The sequence below is a fragment of the Zootoca vivipara genome, chromosome 7 (genome assembly GCF_965207765.1).
Source record: "Zootoca vivipara chromosome 7, rZooViv2.hap1.1, whole genome shotgun sequence".
Taxonomy (NCBI): domain Eukaryota; kingdom Metazoa; phylum Chordata; class Lepidosauria; order Squamata; family Lacertidae; genus Zootoca; species Zootoca vivipara.
In genome coordinates this window covers 57,919,744-57,939,485 of record NC_142590.1, presented here as the reverse complement: position 1 = coordinate 57,939,485, position 19,742 = coordinate 57,919,744, and the positions used below count along the sequence as shown (strand labels likewise).

At 41.0% G+C, this 19,742-nt stretch overlaps 1 protein-coding gene across 2 annotated transcripts in view; it reads left to right on the top strand.

Annotated features, from left to right (window-relative positions):
- The window catches only part of PLXNA2 (plexin A2), a 399,133-nt gene that overhangs the window by 305,722 nt on the left and 73,669 nt on the right, over positions 1–19,742 (top strand). For both annotated transcript variants that reach the window (XM_060277140.2, XM_035123148.3), the window contains exons 14-16: positions 3,770–3,887; positions 12,717–12,853; positions 17,879–18,046. In XM_060277140.2, coding sequence (XP_060133123.1) covers positions 3,770–3,887; positions 12,717–12,853; positions 17,879–18,046 — 423 coding nt within the window. The remainder of the gene's footprint in view (positions 1–3,769; positions 3,888–12,716; positions 12,854–17,878; positions 18,047–19,742) is intronic.

Genomic DNA, 19,742 nt, shown 5'->3' with positions numbered 1-19,742 from the left:
GGTGGCATGAAACCCTGATTTTATAATCGCAATTCTAATTAGAGCTCTCAAGCTTTCAAAGATTGTTAACATCATTAAAACATTTATCCTGGGCAGATAACAGCAAGTGTTGGCTGCCTTTTCAATAGGAATCCAGATAAAAGGGCACTCTTAAGGGTTCTGTGGGCAGAATGAATCCTGAGACTGTAATGATTTGCCATGTTCTAGGCATGCTATCTATCAGCCGGCAATTAGGTTAATATTGGTTAAAGGGCCACTTAACCTAGTAATCAGCTCCCTATAGCTCTTCTAAGAGCATCGTTTTTTAAACATGATACCTGTAGTTTTGGCCTGGATTAGGATTTCTATTTCGGATTAGGTTGACCATAGCAATTAATATCCCATCTTTAATTTCTTACTTGCCTGTGGGTTTCATAACTGTGCATTATTATTCAAAGGTATAAATTCTGCCTTTGAAATAGAAGAATCAAAAGGTAGCTTTAACTAATGGCTGCTAAAAGGAATGGAATCTCCATGGAAAACACAAGTTGTGTTTTTTCAGAGACACCAAAGGTAGCAAAATTTAGAGCAATGCTTTCTTATGTGGTTTTGACACCAATGGAATGTTTGAAGTACCTTTACTTCAGAGTAAATTTGGATAGGGTTTTGAAAAACTGTGAGAAACTGCAAGGTTTGTATATTTTCATCAAGAGCGTTATATAATGCACTTTCCCAGAAGTACCTTTCTTGTCTATGGGTACTTAGAAATCATAGAATTGTAGAGTTGGAAGGGACCTTGAGGATCATCTAGTTCAACCCCCTGCAATGCACGAATATGCCACTGTCCCATACGGAGATCGAACCTGCAACCTTGGATGGATGTGATGTTTGCATAGGGGTTATGTTTGAAAAATCAAACATGTGTAGGCCCCAACCACATGATGGTTAACCTACATTAAATACAGAAAACAACCATGAAAAATTTGCAATCTAAACATGGGCAGCTATAAATTTGGAGGAGGGACAGACATACCAGGGGTGGGTGCAATCCAGCTAACCCACCACAAAGCTTTTGTAAATTCATCTAAATCAGCTCATTTACCAGATGCATGAGCAACTAGATTTCAGAAGCTCTGTAGGGTGTGACATGGTGAATTTAGGATAGGTTGCAAGGTAAGTGGAGGTTAAACAATCACAGAAGGGTCCTTAATATACCTAATTCACACAAAAATGATGTTGATAATACAGTTTTAAAACACAAATCATTATTTATTGAAGTCAAATTAAATTAGCATTCAAATATACTTGAGAAGAAGGGGAATTTGTGGGAGATTCTTTACCTCCAGTAGGTTTTTATTCTGTTTATATACTGTGACCAAAATGAATCCCACTGAGTTTAATGTGTAAGCTTGGAGAAGGAAGAAGCTCTGTTTTGATCAGAGTGAAAGAGAGAGGCACGCACATAATCCATGATTAAGATGATGATAGAGAAGACCATACAAAGGATTTAGGAATACAGGACAGCTGCTATGATTCTCCAAGGGCAACAACTCTTTGAGGAGCTTGTGTTGCTGTGATGCAGCGATAGCAGATCTCACATTTGGTAGCATTTACGTGTTTAATGTTAAGCCTCTTTCAAAGATTCTGTCTAAAGTGTTCCTTTGTGGTTGATTTAAGTTTCTTTGTGGAAGTAGATTTGACTAAGGCTGCAAAAAGTCGTAGGATGGTATAGGGTGCTGTTGTTATTGCGCTTTCACAGAATGAATGAATTGCCATCAGTACAGCAATTGGGTGTTGCAAGAAATCAAGTGGGTCTCTCTCTCTCTCTCTCTCTCTCTCTCTCTCTCTCTCTCTCTCTCACACACACACACACACACACACACACACACACACACACACACATTATACAGTAATACCTCGGGTTACGAACGCGATCCGTTTCGGATCGCAGTTCGTAACCCGAATAGTTCGCAAACCGAGCGCGATGGGCGCCGCCATTTTGCGCATGCGCGCGATCGCGCGCGCGGGGCGAAAACACTTCCGGGGGTGCGCAGTTCGTAACCCGAACTGTTCGCAAACCGAGGTGGTCGTAACCCGAGGTACGACTGTATATCTATATATGGCTTGGTTGCAGCATGAAGTATGGACAGAGTTTGCTAAAGAGATCTGGGCTGTATCTGGTAGTATAACCACCCCCACTTTATCTGTAGATCCACCCACTCAGATGTATGGCACAACATGTTACCGGTATGCATTCTTCACTGTGGGTTACCCCTTTTCATTACTTTGAATCCCAACGCACCCTCATTTCCAATAGGAGCTCAGATTTTGTCAGCAGCCCTATTTTAAGGAGCATCTCATCCTGTTTCAGCCTGATAATGGACAGCCAAAATAATGGCAATGAAAATATAAAGGAGACAGAAAGAGACGTACATGTACTAGTTGTCTGTTATGCTTCCCCTCAATCAGGGCCGGATTTAGGTTTGATGAGGCTCCAAGCCAGGCATAGGCAAACTCAGCCCTCCAGATGTTTTGGGACTACAATTCCCATCATCCCTGGTCGTGTTAGCTAGGGATGATGGGAGTTGTAGTCCCAAAACATCTGGAGGGCCGAGTTTGCCTATGCCTGCCCTAAGCTCCTGAAGGTAATGGGGCCCATTATATGTCCTGCTGTCCTTTGTCAACAACAAATTGTCACTGTTTTTTGTGTTGAATATATGCTATATGGTAATTTATGGACCTAATAGGTATCTAAAGCCATTGGCACATAACAAAATATGTATTTTATCAAAGTAATTGTTGAACTGAAATACAAGAAGAAGTATATTAATAGTGAAATGGGGCAAGAGAATGAGGCCCTAAGCTAGGCATCCCCAAACTGCCGCCCTCCAGATGTTTTGGCCTACAACTCTCATGATCCCTAGCTAACAGTACCAGTGGTAAGGGATGGTGGGAATTGTAGTCCAAAACATCTGGAGGGCCGAAGTCTGGAGAGGGCCATAGCTTGTTTAGCTTATACGTAAATCTGGCACTGCCCTCAATGTATTCACTCCATTCAGTCAGTCATTGTGGCTGGTCCCACACCACATCCCTGCATATATTCTAGGCCCCATCCCCCCAATCTCTGTTTTTTTTGGGGGGGGGGCATAATAATGGTTCTTGATCACATGTACAGTTGTGCATAGGGTCTATTTGTACATAATGCCTATTGTATGAAAAGTGGGACCAGGAGCCACAATTCTCTCCTCCGTGCATTGATTGAACATGTGGAGAGAGAGAGAGAGAGAGAGAGAGAGAGAGAGAGAGAGAGAGAGAGAGAAGAGTAGCTGTTTTATCTGTGCATATTATATCATTGTGCCAATGTTATGTTCCACTTGCCTCATACTCTCATCACTATCAGAGCATTCTCTTGTGGTCAGCTTGCAGAGTTTATCATACCCCATTGGTGTATGTGTGCCTGTTGTTCATTAAACTGTGACCTGCAATGAGAGCCATTCTGTTAATGAACTCATCTTTTAATTCAAGGACTTCACACTTTCTCTTCTATAGGCTAATATATTTGCCATTTGTGCTTTGCTTAGCACTCAAGTTTACAGCTTGCAATAACTGTAACTAATTTTGACTTTCTCCCCTTTGAATTACTGCATGGCAAAGGGGGGAAAAGAAAGACTCTATCATTAGCTCATTCAGAAGATGAGAGAATCAAGGTTGAAAATGATGGGGCAGGGGACGCAGCTAGGTGCAACTTCCCTTCTTTTTGTAGGACTCACCATGAATTTTACATTTTCAGAATTGTGTGTGAGATGGGACAGGCTGAGCCTGACATCAGTTCCGGCCCTGCACTTCTCTGCATTGGAGAGTGCAAGTCAGAATTTGTGGCCAAGTCTGCACAGCATTACACGTTTGTGGTAAGTACCAGTGCAGTCAAATTCTTATCAAATACGAAAAAGAGTCATTTCCACCTCTTACAAATTAATATTTACTGGGGATACAGAATTTTTCAAAAGGTATATAAATGGTTTATTACCCATGCTTTGATGATGATCCAGCATACCATGTTTAGCATACCAGCTATCACATACCCTCCAACATTTCTCTGATGAAAACAGGGATGTCCCATTCTATAATTATAATTTTACTATTTATCGCCCACACATTTTACTGGGTTGTCCCAGCCACTCTGGGCAGCTTCCAACATATGAAAAAACATAATTAAAAAATTAAACATTTTTTAAAAAACTTCCCTATACATTGGTACCTCACGTTAAGAACTTAATTCGTTCTGGAGGTCCGTTCTTAACCTGAAACTGTTCTTAACCTGAGGTACCACTTTAGCTAATGGGGCCTCCCGCTGCCGCTGCACTGCCACGGCGCGATTTCTGTTCTCATCCTGAAGCAAAGTTCTTAACCCGAGGTACTATTTCTGGCTTAACCTGAAGCATCTGTAACCTGAAGTGTCTGTAACCCGAGGTACCATTGTACAGGATTGCCTTCAGGCGGCTCATACCTTCCAACATTTATCCAATGAAAATAGGGATACCCTAAGGAAAAGCAGGATATTCCGGGATCAAATCAGAAACCGGGATGGCTTCTCTAAATCAGGGATGTTCCTGGAAAATAGGGACACTTGGAAGATCTGCTATCAGGATATGATTGTTCATTTGTTATTAACTTGGATATGTCTTCCTCAACTTCTTCTCAGCTTAGTCTCGGTTTGGTAAAGTAGTATTTGAAAGCTTATGCCACAATAAATTCAATGTGGCTCCATTGCAATGGCAGTGACAGTCCCCAAATTGCAGCTTCATGTAAACTTGATCTAAGTGATAAGTTGTTAAGAAATGTAAAGTCTATTATGTGAGAGGGTTGTGGGAAAATATTTTCTAATGACCAGCACATGAAGGGAGGACATCATATTTGAGCTCACCATTAATATTTAACATGCAATAACTCCTTTTGTATTTTGATAGAATAGCTTTATATATTAATTTGATTAGTTTTCTACTTTTCCCCTTTGTCACCCAAACACATAATGATACCTGGGCTTTGTTTCTTTAGACAGCCATGTACTCTCCACCTGCTTGAATGATAAAAAAGGGCAGTTATGAGTTTATACATTCCTATTTACTACCAAATTCAAATTCCCTATGCATTTGTCCATTGTATTATAGGAGAAGCAATTTTTCCTCACTGGTTATGCAAGGCTTTGTGTTTCTAGAGCAGTGTTTCACAAACTGGGGTCTCCAGCTGTGTTTGGACTACAGTTCCCATCATCCCAGACCACTGGTCCTGCTATCTAGGGATAATGGGAGTTGTAGTCCAACAGTTGGAGAGCCAAGTTTGGGAAACACTGTTCTAGAAGTTGTGTAACTCATGGGAAAATGAAGAACAATTAAACAAAGACTTATTCAGGGGTGAGAGAAGCAGTGAAAAAATAGTGGAAAGAAATATAATTTCAAGCATATAAAAAAGAATCATGGAACAACTTTCTCCCTAATGTCTACACTATTCTATACAATAAAAAGACGTTAACTAAAATTGGGATTTAGTACTTAAACGTTACAGTCCACATTGCATAAAGGAAACTAGGTTCTGATCCAGACTAGTAGTGTGTCCATGAAGCCCTCTGTTAAGCCTGACTTAAGCCTGCTTAAAGTGGTTTACAAATAAAAAGGAAAATTAATAATCCAACCATTAAAACAGAAATTAACAAACTAAAGGTAATGTGGGGCCCTAACATCAACCAGTCTTAATAACTTTGGTAGTATCTAGTGATTAATTTGTGGGCCAAATGTTTTGTCAAACTTAAATCTCTCATTGCCCTAGACTGCTTATTATCAGTTTATGTGTTATGCTTATATTGTTACATATGTAACAGTGTATGTATTATGCTTACACTATTGCCTTGTAAAATCATGTTATATCCTCACCCCAAAATTAGGCTGACTCTTACCGCTTACAGGTATCTTCTGTGCCGAAGTGTGTATTTGTAATGTGAGTTTGCAATACCGGTACCTTTGATATCTCCCTCTTTGTCATCCTGCCAAGGATGCATAATTCTCTCCCCACACCCTGCTTTCACAATGGAAAGAATAACGAGAACACTTATTACTCTGGAATTTAATTAATATAATTAATCTATGGAGTTGCTTCTTTCCATTATGTTACATATGCATTCAGAACACTGTGGAATAGTTTTGTGTAGCTGCTAAAAACAAGGTATTATTGTACTGCTTACTCCCAAAAGTAAAGATTTCTGTCTCTTCTATCTCTCTCCTCAATCCTCCCCCACTTTCTTTTGCATCTTTGCTTGACGTACAATGGTATTTCTCCATTTAGGTAGCAAATGGATGCTAATTCAATAGACTTTCCATTTATCTGCTTAATCCAGAGTTCCTCATTGCAGCCTTCCATTCCTTGAAGCGATCATTGCGCTCTTCTGTTATTTAATTATCAACCATTTTGTTCATATGATTGCAATTCACACCTGGGGCTTTTCTGCATTCCCCCTTTTGCCTAAACAAGGCATTTTATCCAGCCTCATTGATTTTGCGTTGACTGCAGGCTAGTGCTTACCAATTGTCCACAATTTGTATAGTAATTGATAGATGAGTCAGTTAGCACCTGCCTTCCCTTCACTGTTATGAGCAACATACTAGAATGGAAACTTAATTTAGTGGTGGCAAAATATTACTTTAATGGTGGCACATGAACAGCTTGCAGAAGACAAGGAGTCAAGAGATCAGAGTTAGCAGAAAACATTTAATTATTTTTATTTACTTATTATATTTTATTTTATTATGCCTTCTAATTTCATTACTAAAACACCAAGGCAGTAGTGGAATTGCTTTGGTGACATCTTGGTGAATTTGGTGCTGCATCAAGAAAGCTATATGTGCTGTGAAAGGGGAGAGCCCTTCATTGAGGAAGCACACAGTCTTCCATAAGCCTAAAGAAATCCTGCTAAAGCCTAAAGAAATATGCACACATGGGTGCTAGAGATGAATCAAGCCATAACTTTAAAGGCTGCCTCAGATGATAAGGAAAATATTGTGTAAAGAGCTTAGGGCCTGCTTTTGAAGATACTTTCAGGCATGTTTTTGGACTGAGAGCCGTTGCTTGTTGATAAACATAGAAGTTTTACTCAGAGTAGACCTGTTGAAATTAATGGACCTAACTCAGTCAGGTAACTTAATTTTAATGGGTCTCTTCTTAGTAAGCCTTAGTTGAAAACCATCCATAGTGATAATTATTTCATTTTCTCCAGAGTAACCATATAGGGCTTGCATGAAGCTGCTTTTTTTATAGAGTACTGTAAGTGCTTCCAAGCATCCCAAAATGAATCCAGAGCAGTGCCCAAAATGGCCGCTGTGCTCTCACAGGAAAAAACAGGATGTCCCGGTTTTTCTGGGACAGTTGCAGGGTATAGGCTAGTAATCTGATTTTTTTAAGCCTATGTAACCTAGGCTACATGCACTCACATCCTCCAGGTAATCAAAAGGCATTATCAGAATTCATGGACTCATCCCAGCCAAGCAAAAACTCTTCAGGTGTGAAGCAGGGCCAGTGAGGGGTGTGATCTGGGGAGAGTTTTGAGGGCCAGATAGAAAGGCCCAGAGGCCCCAGGCCTGAGGCCTGCCCCCCTCCCACTCTAGGAGAAGCGGGCAACATATGTGAACAAGAGGAGTGTAGGGTGGTTGGGCATCTTGAAAGGAATGAGAAGAAAAAAGGAAAGGGAAAGGATTTTGCATCATAGCAAATATTGCCTGCAGTGGAGGCAGGTTTCACCTCCATCAATTTATTAGAAAGGAAGCTGAGACCATTCACAGTTTCTTAGGTAAGGTCACTAAATAGTCTAATAGAAGTAATGATATTCTGTAACATAGTCTGCCGAGTGTGATCTGGCAAGCCGACGATAAGACTCCCTCGCCCAGCTTAGAACTGCCTTTTGTATTCAAACCCTTCAGCATCAGAAGAAGTCACGCCACTAGTGCCAGAGCATTGTATTGGTCCATGTCAAACTGCTTATTGTTAAAGAACAATTCTTTTACTGTACAGTCTAGAGCAGGCATGTCCAAAGTCCATTTTGGGGGCCTAATCCGGCTCCCAGCTGGTTTTATCCAGCCCCTGTGGCAGTTTATTTATTGGGGTCAAATCCCAAAAAAAGCTCATGCATGTTTACGTCATCAAATCTGGCCCTCTTTGAAAAAAGTTTGGGCACCCCTGGTCTAGGGCCACAAAAAGTAATCACCACTGCATGAGTGAAGGCAGTTGTGAAGATGAAGCTCCATTGTAACACCTTGCAGCAACTTGTTCAACATAGTGTGTTCTCCTTCATGGAGAGCACGTGTTGCGGTTGGGGCTGGCAAAACACCCTCCTCTTGCTGTTGGGGCAGGATCGTTTGGATGGCCACAACTGGGATTGGAGAATTTAGGTTGCTGGGCAGATTTTCATGTTGCCAATTGAGACGGACAGCCTACTGGGTATATATTCTGGGCCCGCAGAGGGGAGGGGGCTTTTCTTTGCTGAGAGCTTTGGATCACCCGCCCACCCTCCCTTTAGTTAGGCGGTTGCGCTTGACTTTGCTATGCCTGTCATGGGGTCGCCTGCTTTGAGGCAGGGGCCTGGTAGGAATTTTTCCATTTGGCTGATTGGTGCCACTTGGTTTTCGCCTACTGCGTAGCAATTCGTCACAACTTGTAAGGTTGCTGGCGGTTAGGCATTAGTTAAATAAATTGGTTGGTGGAGTGGTCAGGATTGGCTGTGCTTGACCCTCCAATGGTTGCTGTAGGGGAAATGGTTGGCTGTGCCTGACCCTACAATGCTGCTGCTGCAGTGAATTCCGTTAAAGGAATCCAGGGGCTCACCATGCTTTTGTCCGTACCCCTACAAGGGGCTAGGGCCACAGAAGAGCCCCTGGGAGCAGTTGAGGAGAGTAGAGTTTCAGGCCCCCCGTTTCCATTCTCTCTTCAATTTGTTTTCCTTGCCCTGACTTCCACTGTCGTAACCAATGCCTAAGCAACCACTCACATTTTGTATTTAAATAAAGTTGTGGCCAAAATTATACCAAAAACCAAAACTTAAATTTCTGTGTGAAGTTTGAATTTATTGGGGGGTGTTTTGGAGACCTCTACACACAAATGTTGTAACATGTCATCCTTTGCATTGCAAGGCCTTTTTATGAATGGAAGAAGCCTTCTGTTGCCTGGATATATATTTTTTTGCTTCTCTATTGGCACAGGCTTCATAAAGGCAAGTCAGTGGTACATAAATATTGTAATGAGATGGAGAAGTGGCAGAAGGTGGGGCTCAGCTTCAACACTCTCTTCCTATACTTGACACTAAACAGATTTTGCTTGTATGTTTTATGGCCAAACTAGATATGATGGCAGCTGCCCCATTTGCTTGTTCACATGTCTTTCCCATTTGTGTATAAAGCAGAGAATGTCTAATTTGAACATTAAAGGCAATGTATAGGTAAGGGGAGCTGAATTACCTGTCTTCTCCTTGCCCTGCCTTGATTCCATGTGTAGTTAGTCCAGCATTTGTGTTCTTTTGACTAAGTCTTCCTCTTCTCTGGTATTAAATCTGGCAGGAGAAAAAGAATTAGACAAATGTGGTTAAAGGTATGATAGAAGAAATAACATTTGAATATATGGGTAATTTTGGGGGTATAAAATGTGAGGCTAAAGGAAGAATAAGAGATGGGTGGAAAATAATTTGGATTTGGATTAATTAATGAATTATAGGTTGAGGGTATCCAATGTTTTGTTTTGTTTTTGTTTTTTGTTTAGTAGATTAAAATTGGTTGGGAAATAATGGGGAAATTGTGCAAGAATGATTTAAGATGATAAAAGAAAATTGCTTAATTTAGATTTAATAAATGGACCCAGTGTGGGGGGAACAGAGGAAGTCCACAATGTTAATGTTAATGTTAATGTTAATGTAATGAATTGATATGTTTTTGCTTTTTTTCTTAATTTTTTAATTATGTTTTATTTTTGCTTTTTTGTTTTTCTTTTTGTGTTAAAATGTCTGAAAACTAATAAATATTATTTGAAAAAAAAGAGAAAAAGAAGCTTGATCAAAGGACCAGAGGAGAGAAGGTTTAGCTCTCCACACCAGTGCTGCTGTTTGATGTGACAGTTAGACATCCTTCCCACCTTAATCATGTATGTGTGAGCAGGGCAGACGTGAAGTAGCAAATGTAGCTGCCATTTTCACATTTTGTTTGGCCATAAGACATCAGTTATATTGGGTTGACAGTCTTCTGAGTCTGATTCAAGAAGTGAGTAATCAACTGAAGCAAAATAGGAGTCAATCACCCCATGCAAGATAAATTCTGTAGTCCTCCCTCTTTCATCCTTGGACAAACCATTACGTAAACAGCAGCAGGGTTGTGACTGTAGGTGGGATGTTCACAATTCATAGAGGAAAACAGTGATTTAAGAGAGTCAGTAACGGTGTCTGTCTGAAACACTCTGAAATTCCTTGTTTATGTAGACAGCTTGTTATCCCAGCATAATAATCGGTAAGTGTATCAGAAAATACTAGGGGAATCACAGTGAAAAAGTTGGCTGCTAGTCAAAACATGGGGGACTGTTGGCCCAAGGAAAGGTGACTTTGTTTAGCACCAGGGGATACTGGGAGAGTGTCAAAACTAATTTGAATAATTCATTATGCGGGAATACATTCAAGAATGGAGAGCTGCAGCATGTTAGGTCTCTTACATTTAATTTACAGTACAGTGGTACTTCGTGTTACGTACCATCCCCCTTACGAATGCTGCGGGTTACACGCTCTGCTAACCCGGAAGTAGATGCCTCTTGTTGTGACCTTCGCCCCAGGATGTAAGCGGAAGTCGCGCTTCGGCAGCGCGGCAGCAGCACAAAGCACCAATAGAGAAAGTGTGTCTCATGTTATGAGCGGTTTCCTGTTACGAACGGACCTCCAGAACGGATTAAGTACGTAACACAAGGTACCACTGTATTTATATTTTGGGGAGATACCCTCAGAAACCTTGCTCTGTCTTTGAAATCACAACAAGCAAAAAGAATTTGAGCTTCTTATTACTGCTCCTCACAATATTGAGCCTTTTTCCTATTTTGGCTTGATATATCATGAGGGCCAGAATCTTCAAATCTGAAAGATAATAGCCTAACAAACTAAGGCACCTTGGAGACCACGTGAGATCTAAAGTCTGCCAGTTTCTGCGATAGCCATCCTGTCCATTGTTATCTTAAAATTGCTTAGAATTGTGCATTTTACATTTCTTAGGAGTTCAGGGCTGTAACCACCCTGTGTTAAGTGCTATTTCATATTAACGATGCTGTGCTTTTCATTGATGGATTTCAGAGCATTTTGCTCTAGAAGTCAGCATCATTATCCACATTGTATAGAGGAGAGAAATCATGACACAGAAGAGCCATTCAGTAGGCTGGGCAGGAACTGGGATAAGCACTTATTTATACTGAGTTCAATCACCTACATTGACTACAATGCTGTCATTAGAGCATCATTATGTAGCATGAATCTCAGGCCCAGATGTAAGTTTCATATCTGGATAAAACCTATCCCTCTGATTGTTCCATATATAGCCTCTTTGAATGCCTTCCAATCCCCAAAGCTGGGGAAAGCATATCTGAAACATTCAGTGTAGGTCACCTTTCAGAGCCAAGGCACTGGATTAGTTTGACCACTGAGTTGATTTTATATGGCAGTTTGGATGCTGCCTTCTGGGAAATACCATGATCTGAGAGCCTGTCATACTCACTATATGTAGTATGAAGTGTGTCATATTCACTGTGATGTCTGTTATTGAACAAAGATGGTACTGTTCAGGGAATTCAGAAGGGATGTTGCCCAACAGCGGATATGAGTCATTGCGGGGAAAGTACTAGCTAAACAATTTCGTTATATCCATGGACTAAAAACAAAGCTGTACCTGATTTATTCAGATTTATTTAGTAAGAATAAGCAGCAGTCACTAATTATGAACACGTTGATTGACCTTAATTCTTTTAGTTCTGCATGGGGAGAAATGCAGTCTCTAAAACAGTTTCATTTCAAATCCTAACAGTTCATAAAACTTCTATGTTTATGTATATTTTTGTGATCTGTGACATTGATGGTTTTATTTTATTGTTACTATGTCTTCCATTGCTTTTGTCCAAGGAGTCCAGAGCAGTGTTTTTTCCTCACGAAAATCCTGTGACGTGGCTAGGCTTCACAATAGCGCCTAGGCCCAAGCCAAGCAACTTTTATTGTTTTGTGATGTTTTCAGCCTCAGGGTTTATCCACACTTCCTTTTGTCACTCTTCTTTCCCCCAGGGAAACCCTTCTTTCACACTCAGTCAGAGCAAACAGCAATTTCGGTTTTCTCTGGATTGATGTTTGCTCCAGTTTAGCACTAAAGAGTGGGGAAAGGATTAGAACAAAGGGGAAACCACTCAGACCTGTGCTCTTGAGGCACAGGACAAACAGAAGTATGGATAGCAGTTTCCCACATCCAAGCACCAAATTGGGGGAGTTATTTACATTAAAGAAAATTGAGGGGAGGGGCAGAAAGAAAGAAATGCAGCTGGATACAAACTCTTCCTGCTAGCTATATTTGGTCATTTATTTCATGTCTTCAACCAAAGAGCCTACCTTCACACAGAAATGAAACTTAGTGCTGTAGTCTTATATGCAACAGCAACACACCATAGCAGATTATCTTGTTCTTTTCTTTCTTTCCAAGAACCCTGCAGTGAGCACCTTGAGCCCTAGCCGTGGACCAGAGTCAGGAGGGACTATGGTGACCATCGCTGGCCATTTTCTGGGGGCTGGCAGCAGTGTATCGGTGTTGCTGGGTAACCAGACCTGCGAGTTTTATGGGTAAGGGGGCTGGCCCATGGATATCAGTGTGTGTTATTGTAATTGTGCTTCCATGGACAGTGTTTCAGCTACTCCAGCTATAATATTCCCAATATCTTCTTAATCACCTTAAGCTACGCTGTCACTGACAAAATGAGCATTGCAGAGCAATGAGCCAGTTTAAAGTTTATTCATTTTATCCATTGCTTTATTTTCATATAGTAAAATACTGTCCCTTCTGCAGATCCCAAGCATGTTCTGCTGTTGTAAAAATCCCTTTAAAGTATCTCCACCCCCCTGGTCTCATGAGTAAATGCAGTCCTGAAAGAACTATAGGCATCTCTTTCCACTCTGGTATCCCGATTGTAGATGTAGCAGAATATTGGCAGTTACCAGAATGGTGGGGAAAGTTCTAAGTGAAAGAGACTAGAGGATAAAGTGTTACTCTTTTCTTATTGAAACTTGAGCTGTCACCAACAAATATCTGGGATGAATTCCATATTTCACCACTTTTACTCTTTATGTAAAAATGCATACTATATTATTTGTTATTTTAAAAACATACAGTACATTGATAGATACACTCTGATTTATGCACCATCCATATGAGCTACAGTGATCATTAATAAGCATCTGTTGACATATGCCTTTCTGCATTGTAGTAGCTAGTATAGCTTTTTGTCAACTGTTCCACATATTTCATAATACGAAAAACGTTCTTTCCAGGCTTCATGAATGGCTATGGAATTTGGGGCTTGTCACAAAGGCTCTTATGCTCAATGGAACTCCATCACCACCTCAAATGTCCTGGTATGGGGGACATGTTTATATGTTCACGGTAAAAGTGCTCTTGGGGCCTAGTCTGAAGTCATGTGGTGCTACAGCTCAGTGGAACAGCATGTGTGTGGCACACAAAAGGCCCCAGATTCAATCCCTGGTATCTCCAGGCAGGGCTGGCAAAACACTAGACAGGGACTGCCAATCAGTACTTATGCACAGTGCCTTGAGTTCCATTATGGAAGAAATGTAGGATATAAATGTAACTGCAGTAAAAGTGATAAAATAGTTGCTCAGAGGAGTAGGAAATATACGTGCATTGTTCAAGAAGGGCTGTGGAAAGCTAGGTTCCACCTTTTGGTCTATTTTCCCCACTTGGATCTGTTGCTTGTTTGTAAGATAGGCGGAACTTGGTGATATGAGGAAGTACAATGTCACTTGCCTGTTCTGCTTTCTCCTTTCACCTGCTATAAAACCAGCTTTTCCCAAGCTGTGTTATGGAGGCATAATATATGGGAATTGCTGCTTTCTGCAGCCTCTGAAGAGATAAAACAGCTGAGCACCCATTTTATGCCTGGACTAGGAAGCAGTAGATTAGGGACAGCATGTTAATGAGTGAGTAGGATTTAATGGACTTAGTATTTCCTCATCTCATTCAATAAAGGGTTCATTTATACCTTTGGAACAGATAAAAAGGAAAACAGAATATGCTTAGTTAAACTTTACCACCTATTTCATTTCATATCTGTAGATGAGATTTCTTCACAGCCTTTGGTTCTCCGGTGTCTTTTTAAGTCTTGACTTGTGTAGAAGCTCTATTGGAAACTAGTGCTGGGATGTAGCCAATGCTTTTTTTCCTAGAAAAATAGGTGCTGGTACTCACCATGAAGTTGTTGCAGTAAGTGGCACACTTTTTAACAACAATAAAAAGAGGTGCTGGTACTGCATGCTCTTGAGTACCCCCTGGCGGGGCTCCACTTTTGTAACAAAAAGTAGAAGGGATACATTCTTTTAATTTTCTGGCCATCCATGGCTCTGGAATGTTGAATTTCCCGTTCGAACAGCTTAAGGTTTCAAGGAGCATCTTTACCGGTAAGCCTTTACAACTCTGCTACCAAGGCAGGAGGGAATAGTTTTCCTGGTAATCAAAATTATTATTTTATAATGGTCTGTAGGTAGAATTTTTGTAGAATTTTTTATTTCAGTGTGCTGTTCAAGTCTGGCTTCCAGGGCCAGACTTGGTCCAGCATAATAATCCATACAAATAAATGGTTATATTTAGGCATTGCTCCTAATTCACTGTATGATCTAATTACTCCATATAACCTGTAAACTAAGACTGCTGAGAATCCAGCAGTATGCTGTTTACTCCAGCCTTTCCATACAAGGTCATAATATGGCCCGCTTCTTCCCACCCCCTTCTCTCTTTTTTATTGCACGGTTTGTAGGTGATGAACTTGGCATGTACTCATGATGTGCAGGGAGACTGATTAGATGAAGCAGTTTCTAATGAGATTCACTATAATTACAGCTTCCCTCTATTCTCCTGCCTCTGATCGGAGGAGTGGGGAGATTCACCATGACGACATGGTAATAGCGCAGAAAGCTAATTAACTGATCACAGGGAGCTTGCAGTAATTCTTTGCCAGCAGTGATGTGTCGCTTTGGGTCTCACACAAGGGCTAAGCAGGCTTCTCTGAAGTCTGGTCTCTAGCATGCTAAAATGCCTGTACTCACATGAGGCCACTGGTGGCAGGGAATGGCTAGGACATGGCAGAGAATAGCTAGGAATCATTCAGCTCTAAGCAGAGTTGACTTTTTCTAAAGCCCAAGATTGTAGCTGTTTCTACAACTCTACTTAGTCTTCCTTTTTTTACTCTGCACCTTCCATTCCTTCTCTCTCTCTCGTTACCCTTTCTTCTTCCTTCCTCTTCTGTTGTCTTCTCTCTCTCTCCCTCTCTCTCCCTCTCTCTCCCTCTCTCTCTCTCTCTCTCTCTCTCACACACACACACACAGAGAGAGAGAGAGAGAGAGAGAGAGAATGAATGTACTGACTCTTGGCAAAAACACATCAACAGAGGCTCTTAATTTCACATTAGAGATCTTTACTCAGTAGCAGGCATAGCAGTAGGATTCAATAATTCAGGAGCCAGGCTAGAAACTTAGAACTGAGAAGAAACAACAAAGATGTCCCAACAAGTCTCCACACCCCTCCTGTCAACTTTTTATAGACAAGGTGTGGCAAGGTTACTCATAAGACTCTTTTGCCTTGCGAGAATGTGTGTTCTGTCTCGGCGAGTGAATCTGTTCCCATCTGTTGAAGTAGTCACAGTGCTTGGCAAGAAGAATGCACTCATTCTTCTGACTCCTATTCAGTCCCTGCCACCTCTGGCTCAGCCACCCCTAATGGGTTGTTCCTAATGAGGCTCTACACTCAACAGAAGAGGTGGAAATGGGAGAACCTGCATCCTCCATACCTGGTCCCCACAATTCCCCCACTTCTGTCGCCTCCTCCTCAGTCTGAGACTGCCAAGCCATGGCCTGCCCCAACAGGGATGTGAGGCTCATGATACACACATATAAATTTGAGTTGTATGATCCTTAAAATAGAATTCTTACTGGCTGTTGGAAGGGGAGGCATGAGACCTTTTTGCATTGGAAGGGGAGAGTTTGGCTTGCTTTACTTAAAAAATGAGGTGGTAATATTTCTTCCCCTTGCTTTTTTTTTTAAGTCTGAAAAGTCTTACATAGCTGCTCCTGTCTCATTTCCTGGCTTGGGGCTGGCCAGAATGCCCATGGCAGGATAAGGAAGTCCTGTCACATCATACACTTGCTGCTGTCACCACCTCACTTTTAAGTAAAGTAAGCCAAGCTCCAGCTCTGTGAAGTATTCATGAGATTTCTCCTATCCACCCCAGTTTTTGAAGGCAGTTTATTTTCAACCTCCCTCTTTCCAAATTGCCCCCTCCCCCAAAGTTGGGCTGAAACTATTGAGCCAGCTCCAACATGACCTATGTTTTTATCACTGCAGACTATCTTGAAGCTTATACCTTGTATTGAATCTCCCTGCTGCTTTTGTGTGCCAACATCACACTTGACCCAAGCAGTATTACTATTAATATATTATGGTTAATCATGTTTATTACAGTTTTTCTTGGGAAGGCCAAGAACCTTCAGAATTCTAATTGTATGATTGCACATTTACACATCAGGATTATATTTCTGGGGCATATACTCACTGTGGCATGCAATCCTTCTGATTTAACTATCTCATTTCCTGCCATTTGCTAGCTCAGAATCACTCCTTTCTCCTAGCTGCTTTCCCACCCTTAGGGGAAATGTACAGGTTCTCCATATCTTTCGCTGGGGTTGATTTTGAGCAGACTAACAGCAGAAAGTGGTCACTTCTAGACAACCTTTTTAATGAGTTTTTCGCCTGATTTGTTCATGGAAAGATTTGGCAACATAGGCTATTTCATTCATCTTGATTTGTTTGCAGGCAGATTAAATGATGTGGCATCAAGCAAGTGCTATCCCACACTTGCCTGTTCATTGTCCCACCACTTTCCTGATCATTAAAAGTTCAATCTTTTTGAGGAAGCAGGTTTCTTTTGCAACAGCTCGAAATCAGCTTTAATTGCGCAGCCTGGAATTTGTCAGGATGTGATTGACTCCCACCTAAATATAGTGACAGTCTGGAAGCGTCCTCAATTAACCCTTCCCTGCCCATTTCTTTTCTCACACCTACAAACTGTCAGGAGTACAGAGGCATGCAAACCTTCCATCCCAGCATCTTTCACACACATACACATTAGTCAGCCTTTTGCCTAACCTCCATGAAAAAGGCTTTTCACACAAGGGTGTTTTTAATCCAGCAAGGACCCACATGCAACCTGATGCTGAATAGATAGGACTCTACCACATGCTCGGAACACTTGAAACACCACAGCAAATTTAAAAATCTGAGATAGTTCCAGTGTTAATATTACAATGAGTTGTGTCAGTTGAATGCAGAAAGTTGCAATGCCTTCACTTGGTTAGTCCTTGTACTGTGGCATTATTTGTCTTGTGCCTTCAAGTAGCTACCATACATGTTAAGTAGGCAGTAGGCACTACATCTCTCCACAAAGGTTGTCACGCATTTGTATTTGGTAGAGTGAGCCCAATGAATTCATTTTATCTATGGGTCATCCTGAGTGCTTGTTGTTAGCTGCCCCTTGATTGCCTTCCTATTTGTTAAAGGTTCCACTTCTCTCTTCTCTTTTACAGGCGGTCCATAAACGAAATTGTGTGTGTGTCGGCACCTTCCACTCATGGCCTTGGCTCTGTCCATGTCTCAGTCAGTGTGGACCGGGCCCAGTTAGAGAGCATGTTGCAGTTTGAGTACATTGATGACCCCAGAGTTCAACGTATTGATCCTGAGTGGAGCATTGCCAGGTAACTGGACTCTTTTTAACAGCAGGAGCACCAGGAGAGGAAATGGTTAGAATCAGGACATGGCTAATCCCCCAGCTTCCCAACAGTGGTGAAAGTTATCAAAGCTGGTTGTAGTTTTGGAAGGATTGGTTCAAAGCCACAGTTTTTTCAAGGACTGCAATGTTTTGGGAGTCAGTGGGGCTTCAAGTGAGTCAAAATGTATTGAAGTTTCTCCTTTTGGATCATGCTTCAGTTCTATGAGAATTCAACCATTCTGGGAGGAAGGTGCTCAGTGAGAGAGTTGTCCAACCTCATCTAGCAGTTAAAAAATAGAGATTAATGTGTGGTAAAAATGAGTCAGACTGTGTTTCATGTGACAATACCATTTTGATTCCTTGCTTTAGGTGTGTAATTAGGACTTGAAATAGGTTGAAATTGCAGATTCACTCTGGTATTCTGGGGTATCATAGTTCAAAGTAGCATACTTAGCTACACAACTGATAGCATTCATACTTTGGGTGATGAGCAGTGATCTTCTCAGGCTTGGTGCTAGCATTTTCATCTGATTGTGCCTCTGGCCAGGCTATTGCCTGTTCCAAGCCCAAAAAGAACAAATAAAACAAATATTAGGTATGAAAGAGTGGAAAAGAATTGGCATTATGTTAGCTTGTTCTTTAGAACAGATATAAAAGGCACACATAATACTCATTTCCACAAATGTCTTTACTAAAAGGGATAGATATTAGTAATCTTAAAATAATTTTTTGCAAAACCCATTAAGCATCTTTAGTATCTGCTGAAAGTGTTTCATCGTTTGAAAACAATTGAAACAGTTGCCCATTATTGTTATACTGAAATAATGATTGGGGGTTGTTTTTAATTCATTCCAAGTTCCTCTCTAAATGCCTCTTTCTATAAACCAAGAAGGGAAAATCTGATTGAATTATTTTCTTGTTGAAGATACCTCTTTGCAGATGCAAATTCTATAAATAATTTGATAGATATGACAGTGCAAGAGTCCATTCAACTTGGGGTTTTGTTTTTTAAAAAACAAAAGTTTTTAAGGAATTATGAAAGCTTGAACTGTGTGTCGCTTTCTGCAAATTCTCCCGCTTCCTATCCCTCTCAGCCCTTGGAAACTTATTAGTGATTACTTTAAAATCAACACTAACTTAAAAACACTAATTTAAAAACACACAGAGCAAAGAAAACATGATCTATGACTCAGTTCAGCAATCCCAAATCCCTTATGTGGAGAAAAAGGACTATAATCTATAATTCCCTTCCATTGCTTTGCTCGCTATTGTCAACACCCAGCTTCTCAGGCTCCTTGGGGATTTATTCCACCTGTGTAAATACTGCAGATTTATGGATGAGGTCTGATCTTCCAAGAAGCTTGGGGCATCCATTCTTGCGGATTTTCTGGACTCAAATGACCTGGGCATATTGATGAATTAGGCCCCTCAGAGCAATGCACTATGATTGCTAGGCCTCTGAACAGTAGTTCTGTATAAATTAGCTTCCTGTGTTCCTATGTAGCTGCAGAAGCTCAGAAGTCTCTTTGGGGGGTGAGGGGTCCCACTTCATTCCTGTTCAACATAATGCAAAAGTACAAGCTATCTGGAATAGTATGTTTCCCATCCACAGACCTGCATTCATCATTGCTAGGCGGTTAGAACATCCCTGTTCCCTGAGTTGGAAAATAAGAGTTATTAAC